Raw genomic sequence first — 25,604 nt, 5'->3', positions numbered from 1 at the left:
GGGAGAGGTAAAAAGTTATATGTGGATTTTCAGCTGCATAGGGGTGAGCTCCCTGAATCCCTATGTTGTTCAAGGATCAGCCATATATAGGCATAGTAGTATGTGAAGGGGCACCAAACGCTTCAAGATAAACATGACCTTGATTCTTTCTGGAACATCAAATTTATTCAGAGTTTTATAGGAAAAATAGGGTATATTAAAAATGAAAAGATTTAGTGTAGAATGCAAACAAAATAACTATTAGGACATAACAGTGTTTTACAAAAAAAAAAATTGTCCTCGCCTTGGGCTAAAGTCCCAATCCTTCTGGATACATCTTTTCCCAGCACCTGGGCCAGGGCTATGGTGAGGTAAGCGGGGTATGCAGGTGTCACTCTCAGATGCCAACCCCAAACTTGCTTGACCCTGAGAGCAAGTGCTTCCTTAACTCTGAGCCTGAGGCACCAGCCTTGCCTCATCCTGGAGATCCTGCTTAGCATTTAGTAGAAAGATGAAGGAAGAGTTTTCATTTTCTATGTGTGGTTTTTAAGGATTCTATTTCTATTATCATAATTTATATTACGTTAGTAATTCGAGATGGAAAGTCTTTGTTGGGTAATAAAAGTTATTTTGTATAGTGGCTTGCAGTTTAGAAAGAGCTTTCACCCTCATGTCGTTGGATTCTCTCATCAGCCTTGTATGATGGATGAGGCAACTAGTGTTGTCTTTAATGAGCATTATAAGACATACAGGCCTAATGCAGGTCACTCATTTCAGATCACTTAACTTGATGACCAAGTATTTTCCTTTGTGTCTTCCTTTTCACCATTTTTGGTTTAGCTATTCTGAAAAAGCCAGTTATCATTTCATGCACAGTAAGTTGCTGCTAAATTTCTGATCTATATCTAAACTAGATCACTATCCTTTTCCCAGTATGGAGGGTAATTCTCATAAGGCCGTAAAGGGTTCACAGAGCTTACTTTTGTTAGAAGCATTAGGAAAACTATCAAATCTCAGTTGGCATAGTGGAAGTGGCTCCCTTCCATTCTAGTAGGTTTAGTTAACTGTGGAAGGACATTCTACCTGGCCAGATAGGTAAGGTGACATGGTGCTGACGTACGGGAGTTATTAATTTTCTCAAGGTGCCCAACCCAGAGAAAAACGGCTTTCATTTTATGGGCTGTGCTCAGAACACCTGGTAGTGCTTTTTGAAACTGTTCACAGATATTTAGAAATAAGAGTGATTTCGTGTCATCTCTGCCACTTTCATCGGGAAAACACTTCAAATTGTATCCTGTTACCAATGTTTTGCCATATGCTTCATCATCTCTGCTTGAGTCACCGTGTTGGTGTCACCAGATCAAATGTCATGTAGTCTAAGTCATATTTTTCCTGACTCCCTCGAATACAGTTTATTCTGTCATTTATGCATCCTTAGCTTCTGCTATATACTTGTAGTATGGTTTCTTAAAAGTTTGTAGAGAACAGAGATCTCTTCCTATTTGTTATTTTGACTTTGGTACCCAGCACGTCGCCTTAATGAGAATAGGTTCTAATAAAGAATTGCTGAGCTGATCTTCTCAGATGAGTAAGTATTGCAGAGAAACCACATCCTCATGAAACTATATGCCCTAAGGGTAGTTCTTTCTTTTCTGGGATACAAGATAAAGGGCATATAACACTAGAACATATTCTTCTAAAAACTTTTATTCAGTTTCAATTTACATAGTCACTCGTTTGCTGCCAATATTTGTATTAATATATGAAAGTTTTCCTCAAACCTTCAATCACTCCAATGTCTAAGAGATATAAGGCTTATTTTTGACCATCACTTAGAAATAATGATGTATTGTCCAATAGAGTGAGAGAACTGTGAAAGGGACGTAGAGGAGGACAGAACTCATGTGGAGAAAAAATTACTAAATGTAAATAAATGTATTTTTTTATCACTTCCTATACAGCCACAGTTTTTTTAATAAAGAATTATATTTGTGTTATTTAGTTTAAATATTTACGAGGACTATATATATACACACATTCATATACACAGATATGTATGAACTTCCCTAAATTGGATGTCTTCTATTTTTAGTAAATATTTTTATGTTTATCTTTCTTTTTACACCAGCTCTTTGAGTCCAGATGTTGATCCAGCTCTTGCTTTTCAACGAGAAGGATTTGGACGCCAGAGTATGTCAGAAAAACGCACAAAGCAATTTTCAGATGCCAGTCAATTGGATTTCGTTAAAACACGAAAATCAAAAAGCATGGATTTAGGTAGTGAGTACAATCTCCATGAATCTTTATCTAAATAAGGCTTAGATGTAGATGCTTTCAGATTAAAATTGATGGTCCCAAACACATGTCTGTTTACTTTGAACAGTAGAGAAAATAAATGTGAAATGTGGCAATTTGGCAAAAATTAGTTTTTCTCTGAGTTTGAGATAACCATATTTCTCATAAGCGGCATGTTTACATAATGTGCAATATGTTAACATATATGTTTTCTGATGAGAAAAAAACAAACACATGTGCATTTCATGCTATATTCATGTATCTTTATTTGAAACAATGAAATGTTTTAACACTTTGGCTGTTTAAAACCAATTTCATTGAAATAGTATTTGGTTGGTTGTGGCATTCTTGAACTAAAATAAAAAATTTTGGAGAGAAATCATTATCTCAATCCATGTCTGGAATTTGGTTACTTTGTGATATCTTCCTTTCATTGCTACTTGTTAAGGTTTATTTAATAGAAACTCTTAAGTGTTAGTAATTAAGGCATTTCATTGAAGTAATATTTTGAGAAAATATTTATTGTAGAAAGTATTTGAAGCAAATGAGAGCAGGAAAATAACCATAGTTGTTCAATCAAACACCAATCAGGTAGTGTCTCTTTTTAAATCCAAATCCACCAAAACCAAAACAAAACAAAAAAGTAAAATAATTAATCATGTCTACAAACTGATTGAATGATTTAAAAAAACCTTTGTTAATCATCTGTAACTTATTTATGCATTCTCTTGTGGCTGTTTGTACTTCATGACTAAAAGCATTAATTTATCACATGCGTAAAAGAAAAATTTGGCGATGCATTGCCTTGGCTAATTAAGATATGCTAACATATAAATAACACACGTGTCTGTGAAATGAAATGACTGGCATATTGCATGGAGACACTGCTTTCCCCCTTTTTTGATTATGAATGTTTGCTTGATTTTTCATATTATTTGCATGAAATATTACCTAAGAATTATCACATAACTGAAAAGATCTGGGAATGGTTGAAGCATGTTGGGCTGTGGGACTAACTGGGCTAACCATTATACATTTACCTTTTAACAGTAGCTGACGAGACTAAACTCAGTACAGTGGATGACCAGAAAGCAGGTAAGAATGGACTCTTAGACTGTTGCCATAGAAACTGTGGTCCAAGGAGCTTATCCTAATTATAGAGCTGCCAATCATATTGCATGTACACATAAATATTCCAGTCTTGCACAGATGTTTTCATTGTAAGAAATCAAATTGTACAAGAAAAGAAAAAATGTCTGTTAGAAGAAATTTATCAGTGTAGTACATCTAAATGGAAATATAATTTAGTGCTTCAGAAATGTTTAAACAACCTAGATTTTCTTAATTTTATTTGTATAGGCATATTTTGTCACAATTAAAAAAAAAAAGATATCAAAATCCCAAAAACATGATCTCCTGGGTAGAGTCTTGTTTTTAACATATGTATTTGATGTCTATGTTAACATCCAAAAAAAATTCTCAAAGTGATAACTTTGACTTGAGGTCATAGCACAAATGTAAATATTTTTTATCAAAGGACAATGTCCAGTAATTGCTATCATTAGTCACTCAGAAAACCTTGGTTCTTTTTCGAATGCAAGAATTAGCTCATAGTTACCAGATATTGAATTAGACTATCTAATGCATATGGCTCTTTAACGTTGTGAACCTGTTTTAAAGGATTTTTTGTTTGTTTGTTTGTTCGTTTGTTAGCTATTTAGGGCTCGCTTCTAAAATGTGACCTAAATCATTCCATAGAAACAATGGATTACATTGAACTGGGTTTTTCATTACAGTATTACTTCTTATGCTGTTTTATGAAAATAATTAAAGGAGAGTTTTTATGTATAATTAATGTTCTTTGTACAATTGAGCATTTATGATTTCTTACTATTAGTTTTGAATAGTGTTTTAATTATTCTAGATCTAATAGGCTGCAGCAGTTTACCACTTACTAGTAATTAGCTTTAATTCACCTTTTTAAGCTATAGTAGTAACTAGTTTTATCCTGCTTGAAAACTGTGTATCCCACATACATATTTAGAGATTATTGTGGGCATGGTTGGAATTTTCACATTCTGTAGAGTAAAAGATTATAAAATTTACATCCAATAGATTATAGGATTAACTGTAGTGCAAGGCAGTTAACTGTAGCCTCAGGCCTTACTAGGTAGTTATTTCTCTGATTAAACATAAAATTCAAAATTTGAAACAGCTAAAGGAAAACATTTTTTGGTAGTTCACATACGTAAATAAGTTATTAGTTTTTGGAGTTACCCCTACTCTTCAGTACTTTTAAAGAAGTAACCTTCATCCATGTTAATTTCATGAAAGCCAAATTTAATTGCTCAGGTTAAAAAACATGAATTTATATTCTATGCCAATTAGGTAAAGTAAGGAAAATACTTAATTTAACAAACTCACTACTAATAAAAAGAAAAGAACGATTTATTGTGATTAAAAAGGAAAATACTGATATCTAGAGTTTAACTGAAAACAAATGTTTATGATGAGAAGGCAGATTTTATAATCTAATTGAATCATATGTTTATATAGCATTTTAACTTGTTAGATCCTAGATATGAAGAGCTTTTTTTTCTCTATATGCAATCTATTCCACCAAATTAAATTGGAAAAACTTGAGACAAAAAAATTATTACATAGATGCCAAATTTTCTGTTATTTTTCTTTCTTCACTTTATTTGAATTGTCAAGATTATCATGATTTTACAGTTCCGTCCAAAGGTTTTGGGTAGAGTCATAGTGGCATTTTAGCATAGATCATCTGTCTAGCCATAAGCCTTTTGTAATGAAAATTGAATTCCATTTCCCTTTGCCCTTGCAAAAGACATCTTAGTAGGTAGGAATAGAAAAATCAACTTACGGAAAATAGTATGATTATGATTTCACTTTTATTCTTGGATTGAGGGATCTTATATGATATTTGGAGGTAGCTTTACTTTCTGAAAGAATAGAGAACAGGAATAAGAAGAGAATTGGGGTTCTATGGGTTTAATCCTTGAATATAAAAAAAGCAGGATATCCTAATGACCTTAAAGATTTATATGAAGAGCTTTAAAATATTATTTTAAAATGAAAAAACATTTTTATTTTTGTATGTAAATAAACATAATCTTTGTCCATACTTGAATAGAGAAACAAGTTTCAATTTTTATTAGTAGTAAATGCTGACTTTTTAATGTTAGGGATCTCAGTAACTCTCATTCAAGAATTTTAATATGTTACTTAACAAAACCTTTGTTAAAGTTTTTTTTGACAAATATAGTACTTAAATGTATGATATCCATGTTACGGATCAAGAGTCAGCAAACTCTGTAAAGGACCAGATAGTAAATATTTATGTGGCCTTGGAGACCAGACAGTCTCTATAGTAGCTACTTAATTCTGATGTAGTGTAAAAACAGTCATAAAATATATGTAAACAAATTGGCATGGCTGTGTTCCAAAAATTTTTTCAGATTTGGCCCACGGTTTGCTGATCCCTGTGATGGATTCACAAACTATAGCTGTTGACTTTCTGCATAACATTTTATTATGAAAATTTACAACCATATATAAATATAGAGATGTAGTTCATATATCCAATAACCTCCCATACACCCAATACCCACCATCGATAATTATCAACTTTTTGCCAAAATGTTATTCTACAATGTTACAAATTTAGAAAAAAGGATAAACAAGCTCTGAATTATACTTACAAAGTATCTATTACTTATTTAGTTATTCTTTCATCATTGTTTTTCTTTGCAGATTTGCCTGTTTATGTATTTTAATAAAATCATATATTTATATATACCTATATACTTATGGGTATATATGTATACATTTATTTTAATAAATAGTCATGCCATTTCTAAAATTTATTTTTAAAGTTTTTAGTGCTCTGAATACATGATGTCAAATCTCAGCTAACTTTTCACAAAGAAAAACTTAATATATATAGATGATGTTCTTACGATAATCTTTACTGGAATCATGAAATCTTTATTGGTGACAGACAGGCACAGAGAGAGAAGAATAAATATACACAACATACATACAAATATACATACATATGGCCTTTATGAACCCACGAAAGCAGCAAATATTTGCCTTATAAACATTTAAAAGACCTAAATGCAGTTATGAAAAGGGTAAGTTATGAAGATTGATAGGCATAATCTGTTCAGGAATAGATCTTTCTAATGCTGATTCTAGGACATATAAAGGTAGATGTCTATGCCTAGGAATGATCTTTTCCCATCTGCTTTGGTTCCTTGATTTCTTACCTTTCTCTTCAGTTCTTTGGAACAAAATTCATTTTCCTTTCTGTGACATGACTTTTATCAGTATTTAGAATATGAACTTGTCAAAAGTTATGCTGCTCTCAATAGAAAAAGTAAGATTGATCATCCTGGAAAGAAATAGTTTATATGATTTTTGTCATAAAATAATGAAATATATACAAACTTACATTGAGAAAGTTAAATAAATCATCTTTTTCTCCCAAGCACAATATTTTATGGAATATTATTTCTTCATTAGAATCATCTGTCTGTCTTTCTGCCTATGTTACATTTTTAATGTATTTATTCTAACTTAAAACTGCTACCTCATTGTGAAAATTAGGTGAAAGATGGAATGTAAATAAATCTTAAAAAGATAATTCTTGTTTCATTTTCTCAATTTAAGTTTTATTTTTTTTATACTCTGAGCCATGGAAAGTCCATGTCATAACTGTGTCTTCTAGTGATAATATATCAAAGCTACTCCTTAATTACTGATCAACTTTTGAGCTGATGACCCCATGTAGAAATAAACTCTCTAATCTCTTTTACCTTCCCATTTTTTTACACCTGTCTTTTTAACAGTCTAAATGAAGAACTAGTTCTATAACCTGCATTTCCAAGTGGTAGTGCAAAGCTGGTATTACAGTCATCTAGAGGGTAGATGTGTGTACTTTTGGGTCCCAGGTCAGGCAGTGATGGATGAGACTGCCTTACCTGGTTAAGGACATCTGTTTTGATTGCCTTCTAAAGCTTGGTGCTTTTGGTATTATCTCAGGCCCCCCTGCCGTAGATCCTCATGAAATAGAGCCAAGTTTTTAATTCCCCAAATTCTTCCCTGCCATTTTACGGAAATGTTTTTAGTAATTGTTAAGTCTTCTTCGTTCTGATCATCACTTGTTTCTCAAGGAGATATTGTTCCCAGGCCTGCAAGTAGAAAGCCCACTATCACCTCTTTAGTCTCTCCTCTACTTCTTTCTAGAGAGAGCCCTTATGTAATTTGTTTCTGTTCAAATCTCGTATTGCTCTTTCCACAGAATGTTAACGTTGCCCAGAATTAGGTTTCTGTTTGGTGTCAGGGTACCCTAATCGTACTGGTGACATGCAGTCTTTTGTGCTGTCTTTATTTTTAAGTTGTGTGAATCCGCACTATAATAAAGAAGAGACTTGATGAAATTTATTGATAGAAAAATTTAACTTTTGTTATAAATAATTTTAAACTGTCAAAAACTGATTTCAACTAAGTTAAAAAGCTACTTTTGGTGCTTACCTTAGCCTTCTCATGATTTCTGTTCTGCAAGTGAGCTTCTGGGTTATTCTGTTTTTGTTTTCGTTTTTTTATTTTAGATTATTTACATAACTTGGAGCAAGCGATTTGACAAAAATTTCCTCTGTTGAGCTAAAAATGGAAACTAATAACTTAGAGTTTTTCCTAATTAAAGTAGAGAAAATAGACAAAAATTTTTGTATATTTGGGAAAAATAAAAATTAGTTACTGTTACTTTACTATTTTTTTTATACATTTTCCATTTACATTTAAAAACTCCTCATTGAACGAATAATTTGTTTACATCTCTGATGTTTTCCACAGTTCGTAGAAGTTCAGGAATGCAATTTTCACCATTACTTCTCACTAACTGTTTGTTTTTGTAAATCTCCAAGGTTCCCCCAGCAGAGATGTGGGACCTTCCCTGGGTCTGAAGAAGTCAAGCTCATTGGAGAGTTTGCAGACAGCAGTCGCCGAGGTGACTTTGAACGGGGACATTCCTTTCCATCGCCCACGACCGCGGATAATCAGAGGAAGGGGATGCAACGAAAGCTTCAGGGCTGCCATCGACAAGTCTTACGATAAACCCACAGTAGATGACGATGACGAAGGCATGGAAACATGTAAGTTTATGCTGCTGGGAAGAATAGTAGTTAAAATAGCTCTTAAAGCAGCAGTTCTTAAAGTGTACTCCAGGAAACGATGTGTTTCCAGTACCACACAGGGATCTGTGGGGTGTAAACTATTTTCAGAATAATAAAACACTTATTTACCTTTTTATTCTCATTCGCTCACAAGTATATAGTGGGATTTTCCAGAGGCAACAAGTCATGTGATATTGCAATAGATTGAATACAGAGCAGATAGAAGAATCTGTCTTTTTAGTCATGTATTCAAAAGATTTGCTACAATATAACAGTGACCATTGTTCTCAGTAACTGTTTTTGGAAAATACAGATTTTTGGAAAAAGATAATTTCTGTTAACATGAATTTTGCTTTTTATGAAGTAATTACTATTTTAATACTTTCTCCATTTTAATTCAGTAAATACTAGATTTAATCCATGTAAAGTTTTTATTTTGAGTTCTTAATAATTTTTAGGAGAATAAAGGTATTCTCCTAAATGTTTTGGTATGAGACTAAACTGTTTGAAAACCACTGCTGTATAGTATGTCTATGATGTGATGTCTCCAATAACTATATGTAATAATCTCTGATTTTGAAAACATTTTTATTTTTATGAATTACTCTTACTTTCCTTGAATTGAGCTAGCAAGATACATTTGTGTATGTATATTTCCAAATTGCAAAATATTTTAAGCCAATTAAAATATTTTAAGACAATTAAAAGTCAAAGGTGTTAATATGAATAAGCAGTTTTTATTTTGAGTTCTTAATAATTTTTAGGAGAATAAAGGTATTCTCCTAAATGTTTTGGTATGAGACTAAACTGTTTGAAAACCACTTTTCCATAGTGTATTGAGAAAAAAGTTAACATTTATAAATATGTACAAATGTATGCTTCAAAGAGTAATCTATTAAACATTCATGGTATAAATATCACCATTCAATTTGAAAATAAAGGAAAAACTCTACTAGTCTATTTACTTAAAAAAGAAAGGACTTAGGAGTTATAATAGTAAAAAGTATTGATTCGCTTATTATTGTTTATAACTACTAATTTACATTTTAGTTTTTTAACTTCAAATGTGACTATATGCATCTAACCATTAGAAAACTGTAGACACTGCAGCTTGAGGTTAAAGCAGAGACCAGAGATAATTTAAATGGATTGTAAATTACTGACAATTTAACTTTTGGGTGTACTACTTCTCTCTCACACACTTGAGGAGAATTGTGGTGGGGAAAAAGAGTTTAAAATAAAAATCACATTCTAGGCAGATTTAAAGCAAAATTATATAATTTTTGCCTATCCCATATAATGTGTTTGGGAAGATGAATATTGCTGCCATAATATAACATGCAAAGCAAAACTTAATGAGAAGATTGCTACACCTCCTCCCCCTCCCAACTCTCCATCTAAATTTTCGCTACATCCAGCCAGTGATTTCAAATACATGCTGCCTATTCTTGCCAGATGAAGAACATATTTCCTATTTTTGCTGCCAAGCCTGGTCTCCAACATCCTGAGTCATAAGAGCTTTCAACCCTCTTGAGATTTCTCCCATTGTATCCATGGTTCCTTGCCACCTTAACCGATATTTGTGCAGGTATACTAGATATTTATGCAGGTATTCTAGAGTAGAAGCCCTGTCACTCACAGATGTTGCCTCTGTCTGTCCTGGGTGTATATTTCATAAGAGATATAGTCCTCTGGCCCCTCAGTATTTGTTTTTTTAAGCATCTACAATTTGTAATGCTCCTGAACCTTTTTCTTATTCTTATTAAAATGTTATTTAAATTTCCTTACAAAATAGTTTTTTTCACATATGTTACTCTTTTCAAATGCAACAGGGGATGCAATCCTTACCAATATAGGGCATGTTCTTAATTCTCTAGGGACAGCCTCCAGAGTTTTCCATCAATGTGGACATCTAAATATTTCCCTATAGACATTTAGTTTCCTTTTTAAATTGGAAATAACAGATTTAAGTATATCGTATTAAAACTTATTGAAACAACTATCTTTAAGGCAAAAGAAAACAAAAACAATTAAATAGACAAGTTACAATTTCTGAACCAAAAGTAATATTCTGGACAGGAGCTGGCAATGACATTTGTGACATGAGCATCACGAGCATCTACAACCACAAAATACTGTTTTACAAAGTTCTGATTTTATTATTTATTTTTAGACCAGTCTGATTAACTTTAAATATGGCAAAAGAAAGGCAGCTATTATACATTTAAAATTTTTTGCAGTTTGAATTGTTGAAATTGAATTGATAGAGTGGAGCACGCACCGAACTGGAATTTAGATGACTTTCATCTTAGTCCACATTTTCTAACCAATGTGGGATTTTGGTCAAACCACTTAAAATCCTTGAGCTTTAATTTTCTCATTTGTAAAACCAAAGATTTGGGCAACTAGGTCATTGATTTTCAGATTGTGTATGGTGATGTCTGGTCAGGACTAGGGGTGTCTTACTGGTTTGGGGGGTATCAGGAAGCAAATGGGAGGCTGAGCAAGTGGGACTCTGCAAAGGCCACTAGCTTCACTCTGCCCGCTGCTGTCACCACTGCTCTGCATTAACAATTGTGGGTTTTTTAAATCACATTTAATACGTTGTGGTTCTTTGTGAATTTTTGTTTTAAGGAAAGGGGTTGTTTGCTGTGTTATTCATAAAAAGTTTGAAAAGCTCTGGGTTAGATAGTTTCTGAGGTCCCTTCTAGTTTTCACATTCCATGATTGTCGGTACACCCATTCAGTTACCTGCCTAAATCCTGCCTGCTACCCTTTCGCACCTCTGTAAGGTCCACGAAGGAAGATACCACCATGACTGTTTTATTCCTGCATAACCAGGCACAGGGCTTGGCAAATCAAGATTCAGTTTATATCTGTAAGTGAGTGTCTGCATAACTAGCACCATCGTGTGCCTGAAAGGGACAAAGTGGAGGGGAGAGAAGGTGAGAGAGGGAGAGAGAGAGACACTTTTGGTGCGCAGTAAGCGGGATGGTCATGACATTTCGCTGTTCCTATTCGTGTCCCACACTGGACCTGTGTGTATTAGATCCCAATACCTCAGCAAACTCCTTGTTTTTCTAAAAAAAAAAAAAAAAAAAAAAAAAGATCTGTCAAGGCTTGTGTTACCGCTGGTGGTCATTTGACTGTCACCTTTACGTGTGACTAGAGACAGAAAGGTGTTTTATGGCTCCAGTCAGGAGAAAGAAGGTGGCTCAGTTAGCCCTTTCTTTAGTTTCCTCAGATGCATCGTTTTCAGAGTCAGTTTGCAGATCCTCATGGCATGGTCGTTGTGCCTTCCCAGAATCTGTGCTCTTGTTCCTGGTTGTGCTCCTACATCCCCGTCTTCGTGGTATGGTCCCTTGCTGTGTGTCCAGCGCCCTGGTGTTTTCTGTGCTCTGCCGGACTCTGCCAGAGCTGCCTTCTTGTTCTGTGGTGAGACTCAGCTACAGCGCCTGTTGCAGAGAAAATGCTGGATCACTATTGAACATGGCTCTGAAGAGAGGAGCAGTGTCTCAGCAGACCATTTTCTGCTACCCGGGACATTTTGTAAGGATGCAGCCAGTGCACCTTAGAAGCTCTGGGGTGCGGAGGAGGCTGTTGTGGAAAAGCTGCGTAAGCGGGGAGCCAAGGCCTGGTGGGGAGGACAGAGTTACCTGTTTTCTCCCCTCACTGAGCCCTTTTCCTCTTTACAAGTAAGACCCTTAGGCATGGGCAGGGTTGATTGCTCTTGTCACTCAGATTGAGCACCTCCCCAATGGCTGTATAGTTCATGCTCTGAGCAGGCTTGCCTCGTCTCAGCAGAGTTGAAATCATGGCATTGGCACAACACTGAGGGCCAAGAGACTGGGGCAGGATCCATGTGGTATCTGGTATCTGTCATCTTCTGTAACACTTACGTTCTTCCTGTGGAGATGGCAGAAGCCAGCATTTTTGTCTCTCATTTAATCCATCTGGCCTCTCCATGTTGTGTGTCTGTCTGGATCAAGATGGAGCTTTGTACTCTGGGACCCATTATCTCCGAGGCCCTACCTGTGTTTGACAGGTCAGGGCATCTACAATCTGCTCCCTCTTCTATGCAAATTACATACCCTGCCTGGCTCTCAGCAAGTGGCTTCTATGTCCCCCATAATAAATCAGTTTCTGTAGCTACCAAGAAAATGCATGCAGTAACATTTCTTTGTTTTCTTTTTGAAAAATATATAGTTCCATTTTTCCTCCATTAAAAGTTGCCAAATTGTAAACCTTACTATCAATTCAGTAACAGCTTTTTGTTGGGGTCAAGGAGGCGAAACACAACGAAACCAAACACTATCCTATTAATTGTACCTATTGGTTTTAATATATATCTTAGTTTAGAATTTTAAATGTGAAAACCTGTATGCCTTAAAAACAGAGACGAATTGCTTTTGAGTAGCTTGCTGCTTTCTTATAGTACTTTTGTTAGGAGATAAGAAAAAGCATTGCTCTACTATTTGCATAACTTCAGTTAGCAGTATGAGATTTGAAGAAATTAACTTTATGTTGGTAAATCAGCTAATAGAGATTCCAGGGGAATTATTCTTTTTTAGCTACAGAATAGCATATTGCATTTAATATCAGATTTTCTACTCTTAGCATTCTGCTCACTTCTAGCCACTTTTCATTACTACCTATTTGAGCAAAAATAATACAAACGAAGTCTAATTTTGTTAAGCAGATTATAGTAAGTATGTGATAGAATTCAGGACATGGGTTTCAAGGTCAAAGAACTTTGTAAAAGATTCCTTATTTCATTACTATTTCAAAGAATAATTGGATATCGATCTACAAAAATATTTTTTCTGAAATGGTAGGAATAAGAGTAACCTCTCTATCCTTCTATACAAATTTGTATACTTAAATATCACCTGCAGTTTAAGAAAAGCAGCTTTGATTAATTTTAGAAAGATTCTGAATGCAGTATGTGTGTAAGCATGCGAAGTAGCTGAATCTGTTTCTTATATTCCTTTTGCTATGTGAAAAGTAACTGAAGCCAAAAGTACAGTGAAAAGTCACATCTGAAGTATTTGAATTATAGACTCCTTATTTTAAGCATTTTCCTAATGAGAAGTAAGTATTTAAGTAGCTGACCAAGATCATACTTAGGAACTGAATCACAGAATACATACCTTCTAATTCTCAATCCTGTGATTTTTCTAGAATATTAAACTTACAAATGGAAACACCCATTACACTAAAACTACTTTAAACTTTGTAAGTGTCTATTAATGAGTTGTGGTGCCTAAAATCTGATATTTAGGCGGTAGGTTCCTAAGGGGTCAGGGGGTGGTTCAACCAGCGGAGAGAGAAACTGACACCTGAGAAGCAGCGTAGTTAAGGGCCATTGTAGTATACAGGTTACCATGGTGCCGAAGGGTGCAGCACCCACTCAGCTTGTGCAGAATTGGAGTGGAGAGGGAGCTGGGGGGAGCGATAGCTGAGAGGAGTGCTGTTGCTGAGTGGTCTCAGCTGGGAAAGGAACACGTGAAACGCGGAATGGGGACTGTCTCTGGACTGCCATACTTCTGTTAGGTTGATGGTTATGGTGCAGGTGAAAACATAGTGAGGAATGACATTTAAGATATTAGCAGAGAACGGATCACTGACAGCCTAGTTTAAATTATTTGTATTTTACACTAAGGACCTTAAAGAGCATTTGAAGAATTTCAAGTAAAAGAATGACGATCGCTGGGGCCCCGGGACAGAGGGCGGGTTATCGAGGATGGGATGGAAGTAGCAGTGTTGGTGGCCGGCAGATCAGTTATATGATATTAATGCAAGAATCCAGGTGAGTGATGATCCTTGGCAATGCCAGAGGGAAGGAAGAAACTGCATTTACATGCTTAGCATCTCACACACAAAGATGGATGATGATGATGTGATTTTTCTCATTAGCACTTCCAGGCTCCAAAACTAAGAATTATCATCTCACTGTATAATCATTCCATTACCAAGCTTTCTTTATTTTTCTCAAGAAATCTCCTAATTCCACTTCTTCTGTCTAATCTAGCCCCAAACTTCATTATTTACTCTCTGAAGTTATTGTTAGAGTCTCCTAACTGGTCATACTGTCTCTGAATTTGCTGAGTAAGTTCTGTAATCACGTTCGCATTCTCACAGTCCCCCAAGCTTCTGTGTGTGTTCTTGCCCAGACCACGCACTCTCGGTGAGACATGTCTTCCTACTGCCCCCTAACTTTCCCTCCACCCTTTCATGCCTGTATTCGACTTTTTCCTTCTTAAAGAAACTTTTTTAAATCTGATTTTCCCTTCACTTCTTAAAGCTCTAATGTGTCTGAGACTTCTTAGTATAAAGCAATTTTTTTAACATTAACAAATTTTTGTGGGTGCCCCATATGGATTGTGTAGCATGAGAGTTAAGAACACTGGCTTTTAGGGGAATAGTCATTTTGAATTCTCAATAAATAGCAAAATGCTAGCCATTCACGATTTTCACATTTGCATGTTTTTATTATTTGTTTGTTTGTTTGTTTGTTTGTTTGTTTTCTACTTGAAGGGTCATAGCAATGGACCGGAATGTCTTTTCTTGACACTATCAGTAATATTTTGTATATTGTTAAAACATACATTTGACACCAAGCTCACTCCTTGATTAAAATAAAATTTTAGTGGCAATTTCAACAGTAGTGCTATCATTTTGATTATATAACCAGTCCTTTCGGTCTGTTGAAAGGAAAGCCATTGGCTTCATTACACATTGTCCTCATGAACTGGAAACACTATCCATTGCTGATCATCATCTGAATATAAAAATCAGTTGGACACCAAAAGCAAATTTGCAGGGTTCAGAAAATTAAGGGTATGAACTTCATTGTACTTGCTCTGTGGCTTTCTCTTGGGAAGTGTGGAGTGATGAGGGTGGCATTGTACCAATACCTTCACGAGCATTCTACTTGTTTCATTTGGAGGGAGCATTAAAGAGAAATTTAGAATGTAGAATAGAAATGAAGAATGGATTTTGGTAATAAGTGTTAAATTTTTTTAGAAGAGTAATCTTACTGTTTTTGTCCTCCCACCTACTCCTCACTCCAACATGAATTGACAGTTTAAAAAAATTTTTTTTAATGAACTAAGCGTAGTTTTAGAATTGTGTGTCTTAGGAATCATCTTTCTAACTTTCCTCCAGTTGCTGAAACCTATTCTGTCATGCCACTGATAAATGCTCATCTTTTGGTTCTTCATCTTATAAGTTATTATTCCCACCCCACATTTCAGTATAAAAGCTTCTTAGTTCTACATGTTTCATGACAGCTTTGTATGTGTAGGTTTTTTTTTTTAAGTGTTCCAAAAAAACTAAGTTTTTCCATTGCCAAGAGCTCATCATTCTAATGTTAAAAGTCAGAGTCCAGAAAAGCAGATCCTGTTATTCAGCACCATCTGTATCACTAGCTGTTCATTTTCTACATCTTTCTTCCTCTTCTTCCAAAGTCAGAATATTCAGCTAAGAAACAAAAATCATATTTAGTCACCAAAGTTCTCAAATTCTACCCAGGCCTTTGCAATGTGTAGGAGTCCATTTCTCACTTGCCTTTATTACATTGCATTTTACTTAACATTAATCAATAGAAGTTGATAGTGATCAGTGGATTCACTAAGTCTACTGAAATTTTCTATTATTAATGTCTTGTTTCAATTTATTCATTTTAAGTTATGTTTTAAGTAGATTCTGAAGACTGAATCACGCTGTGTGCAATTATTATGTTTAATCCTTTGTCTTCCACAGTAAATTGTAAGTTACTCGAGAGCATTTGTTTCTTTCGTTAGGTATTTCTAATACTAGGGGGAGGAGGTAATTTTTATAAATAAGAAGCAGTAAAGGATAGTTTTTCACATGGTTTGGTATTTGTTCAACCATTCTGTCATTCACTCAACAAATATATTTAACAAATATATTTAACGGCACTTCTTTGTGCTGTGCCCACAGAGGTGAGTACTTGTTTACTCATACTTATGAATAAGTAATATTATCTTTTTTTTTTGGTATTCCTCTGTTTATACCTGTCGAACAATTCATTTAATTCTGGTAACAAGTCTGGACAAATCCTTTCATTCTGGTAAAATCATCAGAGCTACCTAGAATGACATTGACTGCTAAATCTTACACTTGTGACATATAGCACTGTAGATATTCCATAGCTGCTCTAAAGTCTGATTTGTACAAGGTAACTATTAGGATACTTTCATCTGCATTTAATAGAAAATCCAACTCAGACCATCTCAAACAATCAGGAAATACACTGTCTTACATAACTGAATTCTAGAGTTAGGCTGTTTCCAGGGTTATTAATTTTACAGCCTAGTGGTGTTATGTTACAGCAGTCCCCAACCTGTTTGGCACCAGGGACCGATGCTCCTGTGAGAATCTAATGCCTGATGATCTGAGGTAGAGCTGAGGTGGTGATGCTAGTGCTAGAGAGTGGCTGCAAATGTAGGTGAAGCTTCGCCCGCCACTTACCTCCTGCTATGCGGCCCGGTTCCCAACTGGCCACAGACTGGTAGTAGGTCTGCGGCCTGGGGCTTGGGGGCCCTTGTTATAAAATAAATACACCACATCTTTCTGCCCCTTTGGCTGCACTGTCCACAATTAAGCTTGTCCAGAGGGTAATTGCAGGGCTCAGGAGCATTTTACTTTCTCATTTATATCCTACAGAAGAAAGTGAGCCATCTTCCCAAGCATGGAATGTGTCCATTTAGTCTGATGGGGACATTCTGGAACTAACAACAATGGCCTAATAAGTCAACAGGAGTAGGCACTCGTAGGTTATGTAAACTTAATTCACCCTTTGGAGCTAGGTTATGTTTCTGAACCCAACCAGAGTTCCATTAGGAAGAAGAAAAGGAGAAGTGGATTTTGGACAAGCAACCAGCAGAGATCAGCGGTAGCATTGCTTCTCAAGGCAGGAGTGGGGTGGATGGGTGTGGGACTAATGACCATGGGGCTTAGAGTCAACTTTTGACAATAAAATGTTTGTGATTATTAGACAGAAGTATTTATTTATGGCATAAGCTACAGAATTTTACATTTCAATTGAAACCTAAAATCATTTTCTCCATAATCATTAACATGTAAGGGTCCAATTTTTCCAAATTTCTTGGTGACCCAGTCCTAACATGATACCTTGCAGGATTGAATAGCTTAATTTGTAACATGGATTAGAATTTTAATTGAACTACATTTGCATTTGTTGAAAACATGGTAATTAGGTATGTCTTAATTGCAGAATGACTGTGCTACATTAAAGAAAAATAAGCAGCTTCACGCTATACCTTCTTTAAAAAGAGAAACTTGAGAATATCTGCCTTTATAAGTAATCACATGGGAAAGTAGCTGATAGTTCATTGCATAGAGGAGGTTAAAATAGGGATAAATGTTAGTCAAAAATAGAAATTCCTATTTGTTTGGAAGAAGATAATCATCTTTCTTTGTGTAGGCTGTCTGCAAAAGGAAAGCAGATAATCTGTCAAGATGAGCAAAATTAAAGAGAAGAAAATGTGAAATTTATATACCATTTAAAATAGTAAATTATCTAAATGTAGACTTATGATTAGTTCTTGCATTGTAATTTACTGTATGAACACAATAGATCAAGCCATTTACTGCTAGTGTATTACTAGTAACTTTTTTCACTTAAAAAATTACTTATACGATTTTTTTTATTACTTTAAAGGAATAAAAATATTTTATGTACCTTATTATAAAGCTGCTATTTAATGTACAAAGTTTGGTTTTAAAACTAAGTGGATGTAATCAATTTATTTCAGGTTTTAAAAAACACATTAATCTTGCATGGGGATAGGGTAAAATGAGATATTCTAATTTTTTTCTATCAAATAATTTTAGAGTTTGAAGCATATATAATGTGATCCTTTAAAAGAACATCTTATGTTTGTACATATGAAACCACATATTGCTAAATATTTTTAATTAGTTGGCATTCAAAGGGATTAGTTAAATCAGTACACCCCCAGAAGAATATCTGGGATAATGTAGTATCTAAATTAGAATGTTCAAATTAAGCATAAAGAATTCTCAGATGTGCAGGTATTATCTTAAATAGTCCACTTGCTTGGGGCAGGAATCTGAGCTAGAATTTTTTATTTTATAAAACGAGGTTTCAAAACCCAAAGTTAATAAATGATTTAATACTAATTTTCTCTTTTACCCAATTTAGAAAATAAGTTGTATTATATACACCAGAAAAGTTATTGTGAATATGAAAAGAATTGGCAACAAATGTGACTTCAGCGTATAGTTAGTTGTGAAGGCTCTGCCTTTATTCTGTTACCGAGCCAAGAGCAGACATATGCCCCTTGTACTTCTGCCAAAACTATTAGGCAGAAAACTAGCAGAATCGCTACTTATACTTCCATTCATGATTTATGATAATGGTTGCTGTGGAAGACTAAGTCATTTACATTTATTGGGCTCGTTTTTTTGTTTATAGTTTCAGACATTTGGAGAGGGTTGTAAAATCTATTAGATGATACACATAGCACTAACAATAATACCATAAAAATGTACCAGAAACTATTTAGAGCTAAACCAAGTACAGTTGACCCTTGAACAACACGGCTTTGAATTGTACAAGTCCACTTACCCGCAGATATTTTTCAATAAATAAATACTGTAAGTGTATTTTCTCTTACAATTTTATTTATGACATTTCCTTTAGCTTATTTTATTCTAAGAATACAGCTTATTTTATTGTAAGAACACAGCTTATTTTATTGTAAAATAATAAATAAAAAATACAGTATACGAAGTATCTATTGACTGTTTATGTTAATTGATAAGGCTGCCAATCAACAGTAGGCTTATTAGTAGTTAAGTTTTGGGGGAATCTAAAGTTACATGCAAATTTTCAACTGTGTGGGGGTCGGTACCCCTAACTCCCGCATTGTTCAAGGGTCAATTATACAATGGGCTTTCCTGGTGTTACTGTAGTTGGGATGCGGCTGTTTTTGTCAGGCTTGATTAGAGGAGAGTAGGCATTTTTCTGAAACTAGAAACATGGTGCTACCCAAAGATTGCATAAATGCTTGTTTGGTTGGGATATAGTAATGAGTCAGGTTTACCGGTAATCTTTCATTAAACAGCCATTTATGAGCAGCTGCTGTCTGCCCAGCTTTCCTCATTTTAGAAGCTTAGAGTTAGGGAGACAGACATTTAATCATATCATATGAGAAATGCAATAATAAAAGTTTGTACAAAGAGCTATGGAAGTATAGGTAAAAGTCATTTTGCATGTTCAGAATTTTAGAAAATCCGTTAATATCCATCTGTTTAACTCGAGTATACTAAGAAACTTAGGTTTGTAGCTCCCAAGAACATTTGAGAACTGTTTTATAATGATTTGGTCTCTTATCTTAAAGTTGCGGCCACACCTTTTCCCCAAAGGGTTGAAGCAGTGGTTGGCAATCAGATAGATCACAGCCATGTCAATGGTACTGAGAAGATGCTACAACCCTGTCAAAGCTCTGTTTACATTCTCTTGAGGGGTTGTCATTTGAAAAGGCTTCACATAATTAGCAAGCCCTTGGGACAGTCGGCCAGGATATTCCTTTTTGTGTAGACCACAAAAACTTATAGCCTTAACTCAGCATTTATTTGCAAGGCTACACATTTTCACTAGCAGTGGCCATCTGAAAATTGTAACTGGCTCCTTCCAGGAAACGTACAAAATTCCTATTTATAGATTAATTGACAGATAGGAAAAGAAGCAAGTTTTTAAAAATCTACCATGTCTCTTGGGGGAAGAGAGTGGCTCACAGTTGGATAACCCAGTACAGAGGGAGGTCAGCCTTTCTAATGTCATTTCTATGGTTGCTCGCCCGTCCTCGAGTTGTTGCATGTTTGATCTAGCTTCTTGAGTGATTTCATCAATATGAGCCACAAGTCACAGCTTTAAATGCTTTAAATGACCACAAAGGATTGACAACAGGTTTCTGAAATATATTACAGTCTTCTGAGCAGACTGTGTAGTGCCTGGATTATAGATTGCAAAAATACACACTATGACAGGGGTGGAATCTGACAATCACAGAGTTGATCAAAGACATGCATGAAGGTCTTGGTAAAGTACAACTGTACAAGAATATAATCGTAGAAAGAGCCCCAGACTGGGTGTGTGCTGGCCCCAGACCTTTCTGTTTCCTCAGCAAGTCATGGAAGAAGTCAATCTGAATGACCTTCATAATACCATCTGGATTTGGATATGGTGATATTGTTCCTCTTTGGCTGGACCTAGGGTCTGACCTGCTGGGATGGGAAATATGTTGGCTCATGTTTTTAATCAAATGTGTCAACAAAAAGAATTCTACACATTTTTCGAGTATTATGGTAAATAGCTGGCATTTTAAAAAAATGTATTACTTGGCTGTGGCCATGACACTGATAGTCTCTTCTCAGATATATAAGGACTGAATAGTAGAAGAATGAGATATTGAGATGTTCGAACATGTCTTATTATACTCTTAATATTGTATATTGCTAACTCAAGTGCTCCTTGCCAGTAGAGAGGCAAGACTGAATTTCCCTTGAAGATGTATTAATTTGATTTAGAGATCAATTCTTTGTGAAAGATTGGGAAGAGGCCTAACTTTTCTAGTTGGTTCTATATTAGAACACTCTAAAAAATACTGATTCATACTTTATTTGTTGATGCAGAAAAAACAATTACCTCAGAATTCAGCGGGTAAGTCGAAGCCCCAATAAATCTTATTATATTTGTCAGAAAACCTTAGGCAGTTAGTCTCAGAAAAGATTTATGAGAATGGCTGTTAATATGCACATCTTTAGCTTCCTACTTAATATAGAAATTCTTAAAGTTCTTTTGGTAGGTGGAAACCCACTCTAGTTACTTGTCATTCTTTCAAATGCAAACAGTTTGGGGTATTGAAGTGCCCTTGGACCATATGTTTATGAAATGTTGGTTCAAAGGATGGAATATTATTATTGCTAAGCAGAGCTTTGATCTGCAAAGTTCAACTCTGTGTGAGGTTACTGAATCACACATTTTTATGGCTCTATCCACCTCTGTTCACCTGCCATTGTGTAGACTGCCATGCACAATTATTTAGGATTAGAACATGTAGTACCATCTGTTTATGGTGTTGGCTTTATGTAGTGACAATATATAGAAAAGTTGCAGAGGCTGTGAAGGTCCAGTCCTCTGTGTGCAGAAATCACACATGGACATATTTGGGAGCCCGACGAAGTGAGTCCTTGTGCCTGCTAGTGAATGGCGTAGTTTAACACATCAGTGAGGGACCAGAGTGTGTCTGCTTCATCCTTACCCCGGAGGGGAGGTTGCATGTGGGGAGTGGCTGCTTATTTTCATTTTGCAAATGTAGTAGACAAGACCCTGAGGAGTCTGTGCTGTGTGATAAGGGCCAGCCAATCCCCCCAGCAGTACATACTATGTGTCAAAGAAGGTGTCACCCCGAGTGCATCGGCACCCCTCTGGGATGCTGCTCCTCTGACCTCATCTTCACATAGGAACACGCACATGCACGGTAATTGTTCACATCACAGAGTCCGTTCCAATTCTACTCAAAAGTGAACAGCATTGCAACCCATGTTGTTGGCAGGGCCATACAGCAGAAAATGTGGGAAAATCAAATACTCACACTTATTTTAGGTTCTTTATTTTTGTTCCTTTGGTTCATTGCATTCCTTATCCTTTTTTCCCCCTCTTTCAAGTGGAAGAAGACACAGAAGAAAGTTCAAGATCAGGGAGAGAGTCCGTGTCCACAGCCAGTGACCAGCCTTCACATTCTCTGGAGAGGCAAATAAATGGAAACCAAGAGAAAGGTGATAAGACTGGGAGAAAGGATAAAACTGGAAAAGAGAAGAAGAAAGACAGAGATAAGGAAAAGGATAAAATGAAAGCCAAGAAGGGGATGCTGAAGGGCCTGGGAGACATGTTCAGGTAAGTTGCTGCCATCTCGAAGCAGATCATCCTTCAGCATATGTGTGAATACTAAAAACACAGGTTTGAAAACATGATCTTTGAGGTCAACCAAAATTCTTTCTAATTTCAGTCCTGGTTACTGCATTTTTACTCGCTTAAGGTGTTCACTTTCATTATTTCAGACCATATTAGCAGCCTTAAAAATGATGTCTTGCCAACCATGTAAATAACTGTGGAGAAGAAGGAGGGACGAGTCTATATCTTAGCTATGCCTAAGAGTAACAGCCCCGTTGAGACAAAGGGCTATTAAAGCAGTGTTTGTTCTTTTGTGAGTGTGAACAATGGTTCATTATTTAAATTTAACAGAGAGCTCAAGTTAGTGGTAGCATTTAAAGGTTCATTAATAACAAGTCTAATAAAAAATGTTACAAACCGAGCTTCAATTAGGCGGTGTTGATTAATTTAATACTTATTATTTCATCTGTAAAGATTTCATTAAACATAGTCTCTGGCTGTTTCCTGACAGCAGTTTTTGTGTCCCTAAATTATACTCTAGGATTACTTAGCATATCATTTTTTACAAATCATTGCTACACAATAAAAGTGACAAGTTGCTCAGAAGTTGCACTAAAACTCTCCCATAAATGTTCATCTAAGGTGATTTATAATATTCGGGTATTTAATGGGACATGTAAAAGATTACTTGATTGTTCTATAAATTAGACCCCTAAACATATCAAGATGATTGTTTAAATTTGAAAACACAGAGCATGGCCACTTAACTCTTCAAAAAGTAGTTATCCTGCATAACACAGCCCTCCCTTTTTACTTTTTTTAAGTGCAAATGTGAGTTTTTATTTTTTGCAGAATTTCTTGACTTATGGTGCTAATGGCCTCAGCAACTGAGGGAGCTATAGATAAGCCAAGCCTGCCAAGTCACGAACCCATGGCCCAGCCTGTAGGCTACACAACACAACAGATGTGTTCCATAGATGTCTGATTAGGTCAAGTGCATGGAAGAAGTAAACTGTAGATAGGGAGAGCACAGTGCTTGGCCTGTTAGCAGTGTCGCTTTCATTTAAGTATGATTGAATTTGCATTTCCAGCGCTTCAGATATCGGGATTGTCATAGTTTTACATTAGAGTTTTCTTGTTTACATACTGATCCTTCTGAATGAGTTTTCGGTCAGATCATCTTTCTTCATTATATTCCATGTCCAAGGATACTTATAGGCTGAAATTGCTCTAATTGCCACTTTATTTGTTTCTGTGTTAGCCAGGGGTCTTTTCAGTCCATATATGCAAATTGACAGCTCAAAACACTGGCACCTACATAACACACAGAAACAAGGCCGTTGTCCATCAATTAAAATTTGAAGAGTGTATACTATTATCGCCTATAAATTAGACAGTATGAAGGGGACTAAGCCTGCCTCGAGACTTACACCTCTGACTTAGAGCCCAGTCTCATTTCCAGGGTTTCTCCTGAAATCTTACGGAAAGCTAATGGCTGGTTAATTTTCATCCATCAGCCCACGTTTATCTTTATCTGATACAGCGCTCTGTTCTTCTTATGGAATAGAAAATAAGCAAATCTTCAGTTTAGAAATTATTTTAATTATAAATTATTTTTCTATAACTTACAGCTCCAGAAGGGAGGCCTTTTGGTAGTTTTCTTTTGGGGGTCAGATGATTGGAGAGTGTGGGGGCTGTGGGGAAATGTATATTTTTTCAAAGGGCCCCTGAAGTATAACACAACACAATCCCCTTTTTGTTAAAAGTTATGTAAAATACAAACGATGTTTTTCTAGATCAAATTCTATAGCCTGTACCTATAACCTGTAGTGAAAGCCAGCTTTGTGATGAAGTTGACCCATCTATAGCTTCACAGGAGGCCTATATATTCTTGAAAATCAGCTTCTGTGTTTAGGTGCAGGGGCTGAAGGTTTTTCTATGAAAGCCAGTTGTTCAGTTTTTAGAATTATGCCAACAAGTTGTTAAACATAAACATTACTAAAAATTAAATAAGTTCTATAAAATACTCACAGTTCATCACTTCTTAATGATTTTATTACATTTACTATGATCTCTGCTTCTGAGGTTATTTACACCGACTATTGGCATGGTGCAATGCCATGTACACTGGTGTGAAGCTCTTCCCAGCTCCACCTTCAGTGACATCATGCTGCTAGCTCAAGATCAGCCATGTTGGGAGTACAGACACCATGGAAGTGTATGAATTCCATAAAACTGAGCTTTTTCTCTCAGGAGAGCAACACACCACCGTGGGGGAGGAAAATAAATTTTATCCTACCCTTCTAAGTTCTTCTGAATGGACAAATAATCAAATTAAAATGAGACAGATTAACAGGAGAAAATGACCAAATTTATTACGTATGTATGGGGTTCCCTAAGAATGGGAGACCTACTGTCTTTAGTTCCCTAAGAATGGGAGACCTACTGTCTTTAGGACACAGAGAAAACTTTGATCTAAGGGGCCTTGCCAAGTTCCTTCCTGTGTGTCATACCTAGTTCATATTAAACTACAGTTATCTATGATGATAGCTGCCTTCCTGGAGCAGGTCCTCTATCTGAATTCTTTTAGGCAGTTAGGGGCAAGGTCACAGTTTCTTCTTGAGTCTTTCATGTCTTAAAAATAACCAGCTTAAAATAATATCTATAAAAGGGCATATTTGGGAGTGGCATACTCTTTTCCCCTCATGATGAATGTAAGTACCTCTTAAGCAGAGTTGTAGCATCCTGTTTAGTTCCCTCGATTGTGGCTGTTTTCTATTTGATTACAGACCAGTGCTCCATCCCTTTGGGAAAAGATCGCAGCTTGCCAAATACTGCTCCTTGCATATGAGTTTAGAATAATTTTGTTTGGTTTACTGTTGGCTCTTAATCGTTCCTTCATACCATTATTGTATATCTTTAGTATTTGAGAAGACTCTTAAAAAATCGTTAGATTTTTCAAAACATTTTTTAACTGCCTTCCATACCTACTAAATCTAATTATTTGAGACTAATAGACTCTCGAGTAGATTCTTTTATGTTTATTTTTTTAATAACAGAGAACATAGTAAGATTTTAAAATTAATTGCTTCCTTTCTCTTTGTTTTTTAAAGAGGATGTGTTTTCCGTAGCAGGGTTGCTTTTAAATAGCTTAATAAAAA

At 35.6% G+C, this 25,604-nt stretch overlaps 1 protein-coding gene across 6 annotated transcripts in view; it reads left to right on the top strand.

The window, feature by feature from the left end:
* The window catches only part of PARD3 (par-3 family cell polarity regulator), a 616,019-nt gene that overhangs the window by 400,502 nt on the left and 189,913 nt on the right, over positions 1 to 25,604 (top strand). For 4 of the 6 annotated variants that reach the window (XM_039839772.1, XM_039839773.1, XM_039839770.1 and 1 more), the window contains 4 exons: positions 2,108 to 2,259; positions 3,325 to 3,369; positions 8,226 to 8,453; positions 22,218 to 22,446. In XM_039839772.1, coding sequence (XP_039695706.1) covers positions 2,108 to 2,259; positions 3,325 to 3,369; positions 8,226 to 8,453; positions 22,218 to 22,446 — 654 coding nt within the window. The remainder of the gene's footprint in view (positions 1 to 2,107; positions 2,260 to 3,324; positions 3,370 to 8,225; positions 8,454 to 22,217; positions 22,447 to 25,604) is intronic. The other 2 variants (XM_039839775.1, XM_039839774.1) reach the window with 1 other exon arrangement.

The sequence above is a fragment of the Pteropus medius genome, unplaced genomic scaffold, assembly GCF_902729225.1.
Source record: "Pteropus medius unplaced genomic scaffold, Ma_sr-lr_union100, whole genome shotgun sequence".
In the NCBI taxonomy this organism is placed as follows: Eukaryota; Metazoa; Chordata; class Mammalia; order Chiroptera; family Pteropodidae; genus Pteropus; species Pteropus medius.
This window is presented reverse-complemented; position numbering and strand designations above follow the sequence as displayed.